General features: G+C 36.0%; 2 protein-coding genes across 2 annotated transcripts; both read left to right on the forward strand.

The window, feature by feature from the left end:
- Window positions 1-419: 419 nt before the first annotated feature.
- Window positions 420-5,951, forward strand: LOC131623519 (adoMet-dependent rRNA methyltransferase spb1-like). Its single transcript, XM_058894529.1, has 11 exons — window positions 420-945; window positions 1,016-1,063; window positions 1,176-1,334; window positions 1,435-1,481; window positions 1,695-1,851; window positions 1,959-2,020; window positions 2,148-2,337; window positions 2,629-2,715; window positions 3,406-3,545; window positions 3,922-4,048; window positions 4,630-5,951. Exons 1-11 carry the CDS (start codon window positions 466-468, stop codon window positions 5,662-5,664), a joined length of 2,532 nt encoding a protein of 843 aa, XP_058750512.1. The 5' UTR covers window positions 420-465; the 3' UTR covers window positions 5,665-5,951.
- A 6,205-nt stretch (window positions 5,952-12,156) lies between these two features.
- Window positions 12,157-14,663, forward strand: LOC131623484 (probable pinoresinol-lariciresinol reductase 3). Its single transcript, XM_058894492.1, has 5 exons — window positions 12,157-12,416; window positions 12,502-12,636; window positions 12,752-12,995; window positions 13,079-13,282; window positions 14,344-14,663. Exons 1-5 carry the CDS (start codon window positions 12,237-12,239, stop codon window positions 14,508-14,510), a joined length of 930 nt encoding a protein of 309 aa, XP_058750475.1. The 5' UTR covers window positions 12,157-12,236; the 3' UTR covers window positions 14,511-14,663.
- Window positions 14,664-18,186: the final 3,523 nt, after the last annotated feature.

Raw genomic sequence — 18,186 nt, forward strand, 5'->3', positions numbered from 1 at the left:
AGAGTGAGTTGGGATTGGAAAGCTTGAAGTAGAGGTAGTGTTGATCCATGAAAAAAAGACTAGAAGAAAGTTGCTCACGAGCTCCAATGAGAGTTTGTAAAAGTTTCAAAAAATGAAGAAGAAGAAAAATGTCTGTCTGCACGCGTTATATATAAATTAAACACGTTGGAAGATGCATCTCCGAAAACCCGCTTAAATTAAAAAATAAAGGTTAATTCAGAGAAGCATCTCTAAATTAAATTTTTAAAAAATAAGAACTTTTGGAAGAAGTATAGTAGCCAAAAAAAGAAAAATACAATAAGTCGTAATGGGCTGAAAAATAATAAAACAAACCTATACGGGTCGATTATCCAACCCGGTCCATTACGTAAACGAATCCAAACGAGGCAAGAAGGAATGAATAAAACCTCTACGCTTTACATAGTTACACTTCCAAAACCCTAACCAAACTACAAACCTTCAACAATGGGGAAGGCGAAGGCAAAAGGTAAGCATCGTTTGGACAAATGGTACCACCTAGCCAAAGAATCCGGTTACAGATCCAGAGCATCATACAAACTTCTCCAAATCAATTCAAAGTTCGGTTTCCTCAGTTCCGCCCGCGCCGTCCTCGATCTCTGCGCCGCTCCCGGAGGTTGGATGCAGGTGGCGGTCAAGCATGTTCCCCACGGCAACCTTGTCATCGGAGTTGACCTTGCCCCCATCGCTCCCATGATAGGAGCCACCGCCATTCAGGAGGATATCACCAAACCTGAGTGCAAGTCGAAGATTAAGAAAATCATGAACCAAAATGGTGTTAATGTTTTTGATGTTATTCTTCATGATGGTTCGCCGAATGTCGGTGGTGCTTGGGCTCAAGAAGCTACGAGTCAGAATGCTCTTGTTATTGACTCTGTCAAGTTGGCTACACAGCTTTTAGCAGCTAAGGGCACTTTTGTCACCAAGGTTTTAACTCTGTTTATCATCGTTTCGTTCTGATTTTTTTAACTATTGCTTATACTTTGTTTTGTGATAGGTTTTCAGGTCGCAGGATTACAGTGCGGTTGTGTATTGTATGAAGCAGGTAATTGTTTATTTATTTTTCAATTATTTGTTTATTTGTGTTTTTATGTGATTTGGTGGAATTTTGAATGTTTGAAATTGTTTGCTGTCGTGGTGGAATATTTGAATTGCAGTTGTTTGAGAAGGTTGAGGTGGATAAACCGATTGCCAGTCGATCTGAATCTGCTGAGATATATCTTGTGGGGCTTAAGTACAAGGCTCCTGCTAAGATTGATCCCCGTCTTCTCGATTACAAGCATCTTTTTCAGGCATCTGCTCAGCCGCAAGCTAAGGTAAATTGTTTTTGATTGGCCATTTTGGATTGGCGTTGTGTACATATATTTTTGTTGCTCATTTCAATTGATTTTCTTGGGGGTTGAATTGTTAACACAGGTTGTCGATGTACTTAGAGACAATAAGCAAAAGAGGCACCGTGACGGGTAATTACCATCAGCACTGTGTTTTATCTTTTAATCTGTTTATGCTTTCTCAAATAGTTCTGCCCGTCTTGAAATGGAATTTATTAATTTGTGCGTGCTAGAGTCATCATGTGTGTTTTTTCATAAGAAACTAATAGTTGGACTATGGGAAAGTCCTTAGTTCAACTGATTTTGCTGTTATTTTAACTATTTTATTTTGTTTTACACCTATAGGTATGAAGATGGAAACACAACTTTGAGGAAGGTTTCTTCAGCTGCAAATTTTATTTGGTCTGATGCTCCTCTGGAGATTCTTGGTTCTGTTACTTCTATAAGCTTTACCGATCCAGCTGATTTACCAATCAAGGATGACAAACTAACTACTGGAGAGGTATTTTTTGGGTATATACAATAGTATCTAACTTTTTTAATTTGTGGGGGTATGAACCATGCTTATTGTTGTTAATATTAAATGCTTTGATTATGGCTGTATGTCAGGTAAAAACTCTATGTGAAGATTTGAGGGTTTTGGGGAAGCAAGACTTCAAGCATCTCTTAAAGTAATTACTCGGATAGAGCTTCACTGCTTGTGATTTTTTTTTTCTTTTTCAAATGATCAATCCTGAATATGTTTATTATATTCCTTTATCTGGGGGAAATGATGTTGTATCTGCTGGTTGCCTGTAGGTGGAGGATTCACATTAGAAAAGCTCTTTCATCGTCTAAAAAGACCGAACCTGCTTCTACAGCTGTGGTAGAAAGCGAGAATGAGGTGGATGAAGATGATAGACTACTCAACGAAATGGAGGAACTGACAAATGCATTGGACCGCAAGAAGAAACGTGAAAAAAAGATTTTAGCGAAAAGAAGAGCCAAGGTTCGTGTCTTCTTATTTGCCTCAGTGGATATGGATACAATACAAAGAAATTTTCTCATCTTTGCCAAAATTGTTGTGTATACTTATTTGGAAACCATTATGGGTTAATATGATGTTGATATCAAGATTTTACATGATGTTAGTCTCAAATAGTTTAATGGTGTGCTCAAAGCCAAAAATTGTGTTAATCCATTATGTATCATTACATTCTAAGCCCAATTGTGGTTCTTAATCCTTTTTGTGGATGATATCAAGCTGATTCTTTGCTTTACCCATTTGGGTTTTTTACAGGACAAGGTGCGGAAAGCAACAGGGATGCAAATGGATGCAGTAGAAGATTATGTTGATCATGAGTTGTTTTCCCTTGCCGCCATGAAGGTTTTATTTTAATCATTTTACTTCCACCTTAAAAATGAAGTCCTTTTTTCCTTTGTTTTTTTTAACAATCATTAAGAACAGCGACCAATGACTTAATGAGTAGAATAATTCTTCCTAATTGATCTAATTAACTATATTGAAGTATTAGTTAATAAGGTTTTCTTTAATCTCTTTATTTCCTCCATTTCAAATCAAGTGTTTACGGTTTTTTTAACAATTAAGAAAAGAAACCGAAGACTCGGTGAGTGGAATGATTTTATCAAATTATTCTTATCATTTTATGTTGAAGTAGTATCTTATGGTTTACAAGTTAATATAATTTGTTTAAGGAGGCATGTGCATACTGGTTGTTTTGTTTGTTTAACACATTCATGAGAATTTACTCCCTTTGCGACAGAGATTTACCATGTTGTAAATTACTCGTATTATAAATTTACCATATTTCCTAGATAATGTCCTTACTAATCCATTATTCTTTGGAGTAAACTACGTATTAGTGATATGAATTTTTTATCTTAGCAAATGTCCATTTTGGTCTTTCCTTTCACGAGTAAAACAGAATGAGAGCATATATTACCTTTTTGTGATGATTATTCACAGCTCGAGTTTTATTGATTACTCATCTTTAGATAGGAGATGTATTTTTAAGTCGTTGTTGACTGTTTCTTGGTTGTTGTCACGGGGTTTTAGGGTAAAAAGGATCTGGTAGCTGTTGACACCACTGACTATGAAGGTGGTGAGGGTGAAGGGGATGACAGTGATAATGAAGAAAATAAAGGTGGCTCAGAACATTCATCCAGCGACTTAGATTCCGATGAAGAACGTAAAAGGTGATTGACAGGTTCTTTTGATATTGTTTCTAATGTTATGAGATCACTTACATTCTCGCATACCTCTTGGTAATAGTTATTAACCAGTATCTCTTATGCCCGGACCTTGAGAAGAAAGTGTGAGGGGTATACCTCTTAGGGATTAAAGTGTTGGGGACCATTGAGTTGGCTACAGGGGGTGATTTTAATAGTTATAGTTAAACAAGGGGATATTGAGAGGGAAAACATAGAAGTGTGAGTTGTATATTTGTCCTTTTGTTTATTTGTTTTTCTAAATTATGAAAACCATTCTTTAATCACATTTGTTCCTACGTCTCAACTGTTTTATTCTGTTGGTCTTTCATAACTGGGTAATCTAACTGTATACTTGTATCAGATATGATGAACAAATGGAAGATTTACTTGAACAGGCTTATGAGCGGTTTGTGATAAAAAAGGAAGGGACTGCAAAGCAGCGTAAGCGTATTAAAAACTCCTATGATGCAGACTCCCAACTTTTGGAGGTATGGAGCTTTCTTTTTTGTATGATTGTAGATGTAATTACATCTTCTGGTTTTAGAGTTATAAATATAAAGGAATTGGAATTATACTCCGATTCTTGAGAACATATTGTTTTATGAACATCTTTGCAAACCGATTCTTGAAATTAATATCCAGCACCGACACCTATGAAAAAAGGCGTGTTGGTGTCGGACACCTGCACTGACACTTGTGATAGCGTTTAATTTTTTCATTTTTTCTATTTATTATCGGTGTAGCCGTGTCAGTATCGGAGTTGTATTTGGGGTGTGTGTGCTTCATAAGTTATACTCCCATTCCTTTAATACCAGTTTCCTTTATTTTCTGCCCTTTCTCACGTTCAAACATATCATCGGCCCGATACTTTTAATGCAGCTTACCGGTAATATAGACATGTTTTTATGGTGTTCCTGTTGGTTTTACATGCTTGGACTTCTGTTTAGGAGTGGCATTTTGAAGAGTTGACAAATATCTTATTCTTGGGAACTGTGGAATGGCATGTCCTTTTTTATTCTGTGCTCAAAAAGAAATATTTACACATGTACTATTATCTTTTGCCTTGTAGGCTGGTGAGGATGATGACATTGTTCAGACCAATTATGATTCAGATGAAGATCAGGGTGTTCAAGAAGCAAACCCTTTGATGGTGCCCCTTAATGATGGGGCAGAGCTCACCCAAGAGGAGATCACAAATACATGGTTTAATCAGGATGTCTTTGCTGAAGTTGTAGAGGAACGAGATGTTGAGAGGGATGATAGTGAAAATGAAATGGATATTGATGGGCCAAAGGAGAAGATCCCTGTTGCTGTCAATATCAAAGGAAATAAGCCTGTTTCTGAAAAGATAAAAGAAAATAAATTGGCTGCTTCTGTGGTGAAGGATCACACTCAATGTCAAGCATCTAAAGAAATTGATTATGAAGTTGTTCCTCAACCTGATACCGATTCAGATGATTCGTCCTCTGATGAGTCGGAGATAGATGATGCAGCAAAAGCTGAGTTATTGGCTTATGCTAGTCAGATGTTGAGGAAAAAGCGTAGGGAAGAGATACTAGATGATGCATATAATAAGCACATGTTTCATGATGAAGGATTGCCCAAGTGGTTTCTAGATGAGGAAAGGAAACACCGTCAACCAGAGAAGCCTATCACCAAAGAGGAAGTCGAGGCAATGAAAGCACAATTTAAAGCAATTGATGCCCGGCCTGCAAAGAAGGTTGCTGAGGCCAAAGCCCGAAAGAAGCGTGTTGCAATGAGGAAGCTTGAGAAAGTACGCAAGAAGGCCAATGTTATATCTGATCAGCCAGACATATCCGAACGTTCAAAGAGTAAGCAAATTGACCGACTATATAAAAAGGCTGTTCCAAAAAGGCCTCAAAAGGAGTATGTAGTCGCAAAGAAAGGTGTCCAAGTTAAGACTGGCAAGGGAAAAGTTCTTGTTGATCGCAGGATGAAGAAGGATATGAGAAAAAGTGGAATGGGTAGGGGAGGAAAAAAGGCAAAGGGTGGCAATGGTCCCAAGGGTGGCAATGGTCCCAAGGGTAACACGCCAAAGGGAAAAGGATTTTCAAAGGGTTCTGCAAAGAAGGGAAGAAAATAAATGAAAATAGGCATGGCCTGTCTTAATTTCTCTGCAAAATTTTGTATGCTCATTTTTTTCCTTTGTTTGTTACTTTGCTTTAGATGATAATATAAATTAAAGATTAGTGCTGTTTAGTTTCTCATTAAGGCAAACTCCAAATTTGATTGATGGATTCTGTTATAGAAGCTAAAAGTTGTTTAGAATTTGATTATGGGTGGCCTATATAGCCGTAACGGAGTAGTTTAAAGCATTGTACTTTGATATTTAATTTTATAAATTTTTACGGATGTTGTATTATTTGTTTAGTTTTATATTAAATATATAGGTAGATTATTCATAAAAAATTATTACGCTTTTTGCTATTCCACAACTCTAGTTTTAGGTTTGCCGCATTTTTTTGAGTAATTTGGGAGGTGATGGATGAGTGTATGCTGCTCTAATCAGGGTTTTTATAGATACAAATGAGGGCCCAAAGATTTAGAGGAAAAAAATTTAATAAACTCTAATAAGACCGGCAGTATTTCTTTCATTTTCCGTATAGTTGAATTTAATGTGTCAATTTTATTGGGTCACTTTTCTAATTCTTCGGATTAAAGTTAGGAAATTATGATCATCTACACTTTCAACCATTAAATTGTAGCTTAGTGATCATCTACACTTTCCCAATTATCATAGTAATGGACCTAATTGTTCTTAACGCTCTCTTCTCTCTCTATTCTTCTAAGAAAAGCCAACCGCCCCCTGCATCTTTCCTCTCCCAAAAATCCAAAATTTTTAGGGTTGCTTTGATGATCCTTAGATTCTTTGTCCTATTCTGACGGTTTGGTCCCTCTGGCTCCGTTGGTTTGGTTCCGGTAACTACTGTTTCGGAGTTGTGCAGGTTTTTTTCGGTTTTATCATTTGGATTTTTGGTTGTCTTTTTCGATATGAATCGATTTCGGTTCTATTTTCGTGGTTGGTAGTGGCGTGTCTTGCTTTTGATTTCTGATTCGTTTCAGATCTGTAGTTATCATCGCGTTCGGGTTGGTGTCTCCACAACAATGATTTTGTTCGGTTTCATAAACTTGTCCCTGACGTGCTATACTTTGTTATAGCCTGTTGTGATCTGAGTTTACTAAGCTTGAAAGAGCTTTTATACTTGCTGTGCCTGTGATTTATTGCAGGGAGTTGTTGGTACTTGAATTGATTCGTGTTGGCGGTCGATTCATTCACCATTTCCTAAAGATTATGAAGACTCACACAACATCTTTTATTTTGCTATCTGGTTTCGTTCTTGCACGCAAGTTCGTTGGGTAGTGTTTGTGTTGTGAGTGTTTTTATTTCTTCTTTGTATCAGTGTTTTTCTCTTTAGAATGATGACTATTTGATCTGGTTTAACTGAGTCAGGTTTTGCCTCTCAGTATTTTGTACTATTCTATTTTTATTTAATATATTCTGATTTATTAGAAAAAACCACTAAATTGTAATTCTCTCTTATCCAATTAGTTCTATCCTGCAACATAGCCCATTTCTCAACGGTGAGATCATTAAACAAACTAATTTTGTGAAGAATCTATGAATAAGCCTCCTCCGCATCCGGCCATGAAATCATGTATGGCAAAGAAAGTACACAACTCATCTTCTATCAGAAACATGACTATTAGATCTAAAGCCTTGTAATACACCAATGGCCAAATACAAAGTTAAACAGACTCACTTGTTGTGACTCCTCTCCCTTGTTGTGACTCCTCTCCCTGATTCCTCTCCATACATGAACATGAAGGTCATTGGAAAATTAATCTACCTCCCAAATACAACGGGCCATATATATGTTACGCTCTACAATGACTCAATCAACATATGCCTATTCCTACAAATTATCATCACGAGGCAGCCACACATGTCCTAAAGTACCTCAAATTTGCTCAATCTCTAGGCATTGTACTGACATCAACCTCTTCCATCCATTCAAATCAAAGCATTTTGTGACAGAGTCCGGACTACTTGTTCAAATACTAGGAGGTCAGTGACAAGTTTTTGAATTTTTATGGGCAACTCTCTAAATGTTGAGTAGAACAGGTGGCCAACAACGAACGGTTTGATCTTCGGTGATGGTTGAGAAAAAAAGGAGTTGTACTTGCAAGATACTCCGATGCTTGATCTATTTTGAGGAGGGGATAATAGACTATAGTAACTTTTTGTTAATTATTTAGTATTTCTAATGTTAGTTAGTTAAGACAGTTAAGTTATTGGTTAAGTTATTGGTTAAGTCATGCTCACTATAATACTAGTAGTACTATAGTACCTAACTATCACAGTTTTGTAATAATCTTTCTCATAATGGAAGAATTCACTCATTCACATTTACTTTTCTTTTTTTTGTTTGTTTGTACATTCACATTTACTTTTCAATTCTTCATTTAACTTTCAATACTAAAGTAAAAACAAGAATCCATCTTTTAGAAAACTGAGTTTTTATACTCTTTCCTAATTTCATTAGTTACGTAGTCAAGATATTCATTGTTAAGATATTGAAGGGAATCTATTTTTGAGATGAAATAACCTCTATTGATAGAAAGGTAATGAAGCCTAAGTTCTGAGGAATTAACATGCCACCTTCTAAATTATACATGTCAATTTTTTATTTTTTTAATTTCATTTTTACCTCTGATAAGATTCAAAGAATTTTCGAACAAAATTTCCAGTACATCCTACCAAATTTTCGATACGAGTAAATTTCTGGTAGTGTATTAAAAATTTTTGGTATACCGGAAATTTCAAATTTCCGGGCAGTACTAAAAATTTCCGGTATGTTTTAATATTAGGTTTTTTCAACGGTTGAGATTTTGCCGACACTTTTGGAGGGTCCTTATTGCACAGACACATATGTGTGACCTAGAATGCATCACCATTTATATAAATAAGGGTCTTAGGGTTATTGGATAACATATCTCAACAAAATGTCTCTTCCTCAGTATTTGATTAATGTAGCAGTGTATTTCTATGGCTGCAACCCTGGTGTTGAAACCAAGATTCCAGATGGCCCCGAATCCTTTGCCACCTGGAAAGAAACGTTGAATAATTCACTGTCTGATTCTGATAACAGAAGGGTGACAAAGATTGAGTTTCTGAAGGACTGTATTGATACAAATGGAAAGGTGAAATACAAGCTAATCGAGTTGAAGAATGATGAAGATGTGAAGGCCATGTGGAAATCATTTCTCCATAGGATAACTAAAGGTTCGATCGAGTTGGACGCGCAGATCCGAAGTTCCGTGGACGATATAATGAAGTGTCTGAAAAGTCCAAAGTCATCTGTTAGTGCGTAGGTTTTCATGTTTCAGAGTACTGTTTATGTTTGTTGTTTGTCGTCTTATGTTTCTTTACCTAATCGAAACATGTACTACAAAAAAAGATGATGCAATAAAAAGGACGTGTATCCCAAATATACATATAATACAACCATAAAAAAATAAATATACATATCTCCTCCACGGGCAACATCGGTCAACCTAGCTAAAATAGTATGAACCTCACCATCAGGGTTCACCAAATCCATGAGGCTATCTAACTGAATGACGATGAGCTGTAGGCGGCTGTTCAGGTCACCTGTGGGAGGTGGAGGTGGTGGTGGATCAGACGAATCCATATAAAAAATAAATCTACATAACCTCTCCACGGGCAACATCGGCCAACCTAGCTAAAATAATATGAACCTCACCATCGAGGTTCACCAAATCCATGAGGCTATCTAACTGAACGACAATGAACTGTAGGCGGCTGTTCTGGTCACCTATGGGAGGTGGAGGTGGTGGTGGATCGCACGAATCCCTGGTAGCTAAAGGCCTAGAACATCAGATGCTATGGTAGGTGGTATGACCCTAGGGTGTGACATACTGTGGAACCACTCCAGGTATCCATCCTCGCACTGCCCAGGCTTCTGAGCCTCAATGGTTGCATCAATGATTTCACGGGAGAACCTGATGATGTGACTCTGAAACCATCGATCAATGCTACCAGTTGGAGCCTCTAGGACCAAATGTGGGAGGGATGCCCTGTATATAACCATACTGGCGTACACACCTCTCAGGAAAGTGTCTAGCCACATGGCTCTCCCATCTGACATATCCTGAATATAAAGTAGATACCTCAAAAGGACGATGAGGGTGCTGAGCTGTATACGGTTTCCAGATGACATAATCCAAGGTCAGAGCATCCAGCCTCCGCCTGTACTCCACCAACCCTCTTGGAATGGTCTGTTTTGCCTTCCACCTCTTTGCACATGGGTCAGTAGCCGCAACACACTGGATCTTCCGCTCACAGATGTGAGAGAAGTGCTCGTAGATCCAACACTGCATAAATAAAAACCATAAAATAAATACACCAAAATAATTAAACACAAAACCATTTAATAAATTATAATATACCTGTAAAAACTCAGATAACCAACAAGCTATCTGGTGTCAGGACGAGATGCAACATCAAGTGCCGTGTACAACATCGTCAATGCTGCCACTCCCGAAGCCCAACACGGGGTGTCAAGGGCGCTGAATAGAGAAAGGTATCGAACATCTATATAAAATTCAGACTTGCCCGCAAAGAGAGTACATGCCACAAGATGTAGCATGTACGCCCTAGTGGAAACCTGTTACCTCTTTGCATCCACAAGCTCCTGATAAGTTCTCCTAAACCAAGATATCCTAAGGTGAAAGCCCCGAGTCTCACCAAACTCACGTAGCACATCCACCTCATCAACCTCCAAAGCATCCATAACCATGCACACCGCCGTCGCATGGTCCTTATAAACTGTTGTGAAAAACGTACCAGCAATCAGAATGTGAAAGAGGGCATTCACATCATCTAAAGCCACCATCATCTCCCCAAATGAAAGATGGAAGGATGATGTCTCCGGGTGCTACCTCTCAACAAAAGCTGATAACAGGGAGGCGTCCAACATCGTCAAGGAGCATTCAACAAAGTCCATCAGATGGAATTCTTGAACTATCCTCCTCACCTGCTCAGGTATCTGACTCTCGGGAAATTTCTTAAACTTCGATCCGTGAGAAGCGACCTTCAACACTGGACGCTCCTGTAACAGAATAATACAATTAAAATAAATTAGTATAAATTAAATCGCGTAATAAGCATAAAAATTAAGCATTTAAACAAGACCAATATTACATACCTCGCCTTGCCATATCCTATAAGCGACATGGTCAGCGTATTCCGTCAACACAGACCTGTCAGAAGGTCCTCTGGGGAAACCTCCATCAGTGTGTACTGATGGCTGCGTAGATGCACAAGTGGTGGTGTTTGTATCCTGAACCACCCGCTCCTGACCTATTTGATCCTCAGCCACCGACACCTCAACCTCAGCCACCGACTCCTGAATCAACTGCTCCTCCACAACAGTGTTCTATCAGTCCGGCGGAGGTGTGCGAAACCCCGTCACCTCCTACTGCTTAGCCCTCCATTTTCAATTAGAACCAGTCAGAGGAAGACGTCCAACATGTAGCTCTGAGGCCTACGCCTCATCAACAGCTCAAGCAACCGCGCCGATTCTATCGGTCTGTCCTGCAATAGTATCGTCCTTGTTTCTAGTCCTCACTGCAAAATTTAAAAATATAAGAAAAATAGTTTTTTTTTTATAAAAAATTGAAATACTGGAAATTTTAAGATAATAGGAACTGGAAATTTCAAAATTTTTGGTAATTATATTGCTAAATAATAATACCGGAAATTGTGAAATTTCTCGTACGAAATACCAGAATTTTTAAAATTTTCAGTAGCAAATACCAGAAATTTTGAAAATTCCGGTACAATATACCAAAAATTTCACAAAAGTACCGTAAATTTTATTTTCGCCAAATTTCCAACACGCCTTCGAAATTTTTGATATCGTCAAAAATTTTGAAAAATTCAGTTCTCTCCATAAATTTGTAAAAATGTGATAATAATAATTGATTAGACAATTTAATTTTTTCATAACTCTGGGAGATGACATGTATAACTTGGAGGGTGACATGTTAATTCTAAGACCTATAACCTACAACTATTAGTCACGCATCTTCCCATCATAAGTTGATGAAAATGCCTCAGAATCCCTTTGTTAATTTTTTAATTTAAAATAGAAGCATATAGTGTTGATCCGTATATATAAATTAAATTCACAAAATAATACTTCTGCTGGTATTTATTATTAAAATAATTCTAATAGTGTTAATACTATAAAATTATTTTATTTTCTGTTAATTGAATAATCAATATATTTTAGATATATTAGTAAATTTTTTCTTATACATGGATATATAGGACGGAGTAATTCTTATTTTTTCAATAAATTTTGTATTCATTTGATAAATCCAAATTTAATGGAATAAACCCAACAAAATTATGGGTATTTTTTTTTCTATTCGCACCGATTCGACCCACCACAGGTGGGCCACTCATCCGACTCGGGCGTAGAGGTATGCGCACGGGCTAAACAAGATTGTTCCGCTTTTTTGGTGAACCTAGGCTAGTGATAATAAGTCATTTACATCATTACATGAGATTGACATTAATGTTTCATAAGTACTACATAGCTAGGTTGTTTATCAACATTGAATCATATGGAAAAGAGCAAAATTCTGATAATTGGTGCTACGGGAAGTCTCGGTTACCATTTAGCAGAATCAAGCCTCAAATTTTGTCACCCAACATTTGCTCTTGTTAGAGATTCTTCTTATTCCGACCCAACCAAATCCCATAAACTTCAATGCCTTTCCCATGCCGGAGTCACCCTTCTCAAAGTATGTTTTTTTTCTTCTTCTCTCTTTTGTAATAGTACTTTTTTTTAGTCTTATCTCATTCTTCTGGTTCATATTTTACGCACAGGGTTCTCTCCAAGATGAAGCTAGCCTCGTTGAAGCTGTGAAGCTAGTAGATGTTGTAATTTGCGCTGTTTCAGCTAAACAGACTCTGCAGCAAAAGCTTCTCATTAGGGTTATTAAACAACTTGGTTCAATCAAGGTAAGCCATTACCATAGTACACATTGTTCAAATTGTGCATGAACCCTTCAAATTCTTAGTCTTACAAAAATGTGTGCAATATTTGTTTATTATTGGTTGGCGTTGGCGGCTGCAGAGGTTTGTTCCGTCTGAATTCGGCTCGGACCCTATCAAGGCTAAAGTATGCGAACTCGAAGATGGTTATAACTTCTATGCACCCAAAATTGAGATTAGGAAACTTGTGGAGTCGGAAGGCATTCTTTATACTTTCATATCATGCAATTTCTTTATGAAAGTTTTGCTTCCGTCTCTCGTTCAACCTGGCTTAAAAGCTCCTCCTAGGGACAAAGTCAGCATATTCGGCGATGGCGATACAAAAGGTCTTTACTTACTTCGTCAAGAATTGAAGATGATTGTTGTTTTTTGAAGTGTTTGGTTATTCATGAATTGTTTTCAATTGCAGGCGTGTTTATGCAGGAAAGTGATGTTGCTGACTTTACTATCAACGCGGTTGAGGATCCCCGCACGTTGAATAAAGTTTTGTATTTGAGACCTCTTGGAAATGTTTGTTCTTTGAATGAGCTGGTTGAGTTGTGGGAAACTAAAATAGGGAAGAAGCTTGAGAGGTTGCATGTCTCAGAAGAAGATCTGCTGCAGAAAATCCAAGGTATTATAATAATACTACTCTTTTTTGGTTTCAATTTTAATAATAGCACTACATACAACTAACAACACATGGATCACTTACTAGGAATAATATTGTATTTCGATATTTTCAAAAACCTCTCTCATTTAGCTTTTAAGTAATTATGTTTAAGCTCGATTTTACAATCTATGAGCTTATACATAAGGGCTTTTCACACCCAATAGACCTGTACATGCTGAATACATTATTTGATAACTCTACCGGTGCTAAGTCAGTTAGAATACTTAGAATTGCAATATTTATGTCAGTGTTAGTTGTATGAAAAACATCCGTGTTCTATACTCAGTGATTTTTGGTTTTTATAGAGCCTTCTCTGCCTGCCTTGAGTCTTTTATGCTAATTTAGTTGTCGTTACTCGTTATGGTACATGTCGAGTTAAAGTCCCTTATTCCCTTGTCCGAAGTCGGCCTTTAAGGTTATTCAATGGCTTAAAGCATCATGCCTATACATATAATAGATAATCATCAGGAGTGAGTTGTATTTGATCGTGAGTAGGCTTTCTCAACCCGACCCATTAAAAGTGATTTGGCCTAGTCTTTTCCTGTGAATTGATCAGGGTGGGGCGGGTTCTGTTGCATTTGAGTACGGTCCAGATTCTTTTAGGTGAAATATCGGAATGTACACAGTTCCTCAAGCACGAGGACTGTAGGAACGAGATGATTTAGGGGAGAGACCGTAATGTACACCGTCCCCTCAAATATGAGTCTTGTAGGAGCGAGATACTTTAAGAGAGACCAGAGTAAGCAGTCTCTCAAGCATGAGGTCCGTAGGGACGAGATGCTTTAGGAGAGAGAACGAAATGTTGAAGATTTAGTTTGATTTAAAAGTTTCCATTATCTAAATATTAATTGAAATCAAACCTATAAATTATTCGAAACATTTGTTGCAGTTTCTTATTTTGTCAAGACTTTAGGAGAAAAGAAAAATCACTTCTCACACATATGGATACGAAGTATCTTCATAAATACATGTATTCAAAACAACTAATTCACATATTGTTTGCAATTTTTCTGGCTTTGCAGAAACAACTTTCCCTGCAAACTTCGAGATGCTTTTTATATATTCAGCTTTCATAAAGGGGGATCACACATACTTTGATATTGACTCTTCCTTTGGTGTGAATGGTACCGAACTATATCCACAGCTGAGATATACCACAATCAGTGAATTTTTAGACACACTTATGTAAAGTTAGTTTGTTTAGGATGTTTGGAAAATGAACACATTAGCATTGAAAATACCATTTTTCCTATGTTACATGTTTATCTTTGTACTTGTCAACGCAGCTTAAGAATGTTTAAATGTGTTTTTGAACAAATTAACAATGCTAGTTCTTTGGCAAGGAGTGGTTGATACAAAATTGAGCAATAAACTTGTGGTATGTAAACTAGTAATCTTAAAGACAATTTGTGTTATTTTACATTTGATATTTCCATCCCCAAGGATAATATTAATAACTGAATGTAATGGAGAAGTTATGTCCATAAGCTGTGATTGTTTTGGTATGAAATGTTGAGTAAGAAAGTTTGCTACCACATAGGTATGGGGAATTCCTTCAGCCTCAAGTCCTTCAATAAAACAAAACAATGTATGATCCATAAAACTAAGGTTCAAATTCCTTAACAGTGTGTGACTGCATGAAAAAAATGAGTGCAGCATATTCAAATTCATTAGATTGGTGATTATGGAAAAAGATATATTGGAGTTGTAGTAAGAAGGAAATTACAGATTCAACTCTCTCTATAACTTCTTCAATAGAGCCAAGAGCACACTCCATATTAAAAGGTTAAACTTACGTGTTACATTATTATTTCTCTATTAAATATGACTGAGAAAGTTAAAATTATGGGTGGCAAAATGAATGGATTAGATGAATATGGATTGGATTGTTAATGGATGAATCACAACAATCCGTTAATCCATTAACAATCCACTAATATTACCTTTAAAAAATCCAATCCAATTCATCCATTAAAAATATAATTCAATCCATCTATTAACAACTTTTTAATCGATGGATATCCATCCATCCATAATTTTAATTTAAACATTTTAATTATTATTTTTTTAAAAAAATTTAAATTTTCACAAAAAATTACATTTTATTGATAATAATAATTTCAAAAAATATTTCTCTTTTCTCTCCTTATCCGTATTTTTCCATGTTTTAGTTGCTTATGTTCCCTTTCAATTTTATTCTTTTTAGTCATGATAAAATCATATTTTTTTGAAATTTTATAATCATAATCTGCTACTTTAATTATTTCAAGATCATAATTGAATTTTGGTATAAAAAATTTCATAATTCATCTTGTAGCTAGCAGATCACATATTCTATCAAACAATTTTTATCAGCTTGACCATTTGCACAACTACGATGATAAATCATTTGATAAAATTCTAAATTGTAGAATTCTTATGATAAAATAGAACACTAATGCGTAATTAGTTTCACTTAAATATATTCAATTACTAAAAATAAAATAAAATTATTGTCAACGTTTTTTTTATAACCATGGTCAAATTTACCTTTATCTTCAATTAAGTAGTTTAATTTAATTGCTACTGATTATGACATTTAGTCTGCTAAAGAAATTAATAAAGTCAATTTAGCCTTAATCTTAATTTTTTTCTTATGAATATACAATATGCAGAATATGTATATTTCTAATTATAATTATGTGATTCCATCTTCTAATAAGAATCAAAATATAAATACAAATTAAAACAATAAAAAAAAAATCTAATTTACACTTGCTTAAATTATGAGAAAATTTCGGACATTCTTTATCATTTGTTTCTCGCTGATATTCCACTTAGATTAATTAGCGGTAGTTATTTATTGATTAAATAACTTAATCTGTAAGTGATTTAAATATAGGAAGAAAGACAGAGGGAGGAAGAGAGAGGGAAAAGGGTGAGAGATTTTTCATGTGTCTTTTATAGTAAAATTAATTAACAGTGAGAAATTTTCAAAAAAGTATTTTTTGTCAATTTAAAATATAAAATAAAATTCAGTAAGAAAATTAATGTTAATTTTTGTAAAAAAAAAAAAAATAAAAATAAAAATGTAATCCATTGGATTTCTAAAATGAGATGGATGGATTGGATCCATCCATATAATCAAATGGATGGATTGAATTCAATCCATTAAATATTATTTTGTTTGATGGATGGATTGGATGGATTAATTTTTGGATGGATTGGATGGATATTGTGTTAATGGATTTTATTGCCACCCTAGTTAAAATGTATCCCTATCCATCTCTAATTTAAAAAAAATATTCAATTTTTTTTATATATTATATAATCTATAGTCTTAGTATCACTCACGGTGAAGAAGATAGAAAGTATAGATAATATCTATCTTTATTGATTAAAATTTCCTATATTTTCTATTTTCCTATCCAAAATCATGTATTCAGCTTCAAAAGAAGAAGATGACACAATTTCCTACTTCTTAGACTTCCATGAAATAATGGCAGGACCAAGGAAAATACAATATCCTAGAATTTCTAGGGTCAACACAATAAGTTCAACCATAATTTGCAAAACTAGTTAATTGCAAAGAATTGATAGTTGGAAAAAACAATCTTTGAGAAATGACAACTTGAGACACCAAATGATATGAATGGCAGGTTAAAAATAGATTAAAGTGACATAGAGAAATACTGACTAAGTTGTTGCATAGAGTAAGCTATGTTTGAGCTTAGACAAATCCTAGAAGCAGTTTCATTAGAAAAAATTTCACAACTAATATTGGTGAACTTGAAAGTAGGGTTAGCCGACTCCACCAACGTCACACTCCTTTGGGACAATTCGTCAATTTTAAAATACTTGGCGGATTTGATCTAAAAAACTACATCTGACCTACCTTGACACTCCAAATAGGCCTTAATTTCAACATCGCTAGGTTCACAATTACTGATTTTTTGATAAACTTGGACGAAATCATCAATGCATTCTCTCATCCGCTTAGCAACTTGTATTCCTACATCAGTCAGAACAGGAGGGGGCATGGAGACCTCAGAGTAATCTTTCTGACCACCACCATCTGATAGAAGAGCCTTGAGAGAATCCAACAAAGAAGCTTTCTCATCGAGGGAGTTCCTAGATATCCTTTCTGAATCAGAATCATCAGTCAAGGACACAACTTCGTGGCCCATGTAATCGTGAGTAAGGAAAAGAGAATGTGAACCAGGAGATACCCCTGTTCCCACAACGGAAGAAACACTACTTTCAGAATCAGAATCAGTATCTTGGCGAATATGGCTACCACTTATCTTGACTAGAAAACAAAAAATGTTGAAGGTGAGCTTGAGTTGAGAAGGGTACATGGAGAAAGGCAATGATGATGAAGCAAAGTAATTGAGAAGAGTATAAGTCACTTGCCAAAAATAAACACCTAGGAATGAAAATTGATTCTTAGGATTGCGAAAAGTTTCCTTCTCTCTAAAAGACTCCTATATATAGGCAAAAATGATTGAATGATCCAGATCAATAGTGGAATGGAGTTGCAAAATCAACGATTACATTTCTATTTGGAAATGCAAACAAACTCGAGCGCACTATAAGCAACACCATCCTTTAACTAGTCACGTTAGCCCATGGTCAGAAGGAAGCGGCAAAACGTTTCAATGATGGAAATGGATTTAATGTGCTTGTTCCCCATTACCTTTTCAACTGATTCCAAACGTTTCACTCATAGTTCAAATCAGACGACATCCTTGGAGGTCGGCCACGACTGCTAAAGACTTTCTCGGTTCCTTCAGCGCCTGCCAAGCCTTGGGTGCAACTGTTCTGCGCTGGCCAAAGGTCTAAAATGGCTATGGCCCAAGCAAACTCAAATCCACTCCACATGACCC

This window comes from Vicia villosa, unplaced genomic scaffold, assembly GCF_029867415.1.
Source record: "Vicia villosa cultivar HV-30 ecotype Madison, WI unplaced genomic scaffold, Vvil1.0 ctg.000073F_1_1, whole genome shotgun sequence".
In the NCBI taxonomy this organism is placed as follows: Eukaryota; Viridiplantae; Streptophyta; class Magnoliopsida; order Fabales; family Fabaceae; genus Vicia; species Vicia villosa.

Bases quoted from the DNA above. Each gene is read 5' to 3' on its own strand.
- LOC131623484 (XM_058894492.1), top strand. From the start codon at position 12,237: ATGGAAAAGAGCAAAATTCTGATAATTGGTGCTACGGGAAGTCTCGGT. The intron at 12,417-12,501 runs GTATGTTTTTTT...TTTTACGCACAG, and splicing joins CCGGAGTCACCCTTCTCAAA to GGTTCTCTCCAAGATGAAGC. The intron at 12,996-13,078 runs GTCTTTACTTAC...TTTCAATTGCAG, and splicing joins CGGCGATGGCGATACAAAAG to GCGTGTTTATGCAGGAAAGT.
- LOC131623519 (XM_058894529.1), top strand. From the start codon at position 466: ATGGGGAAGGCGAAGGCAAAAGGTAAGCATCGTTTGGACAAATGGTAC. The intron at 2,338-2,628 runs GTTCGTGTCTTC...GGTTTTTTACAG, and splicing joins TAGCGAAAAGAAGAGCCAAG to GACAAGGTGCGGAAAGCAAC. The intron at 4,049-4,629 runs GTATGGAGCTTT...TTTGCCTTGTAG, and splicing joins CAGACTCCCAACTTTTGGAG to GCTGGTGAGGATGATGACAT.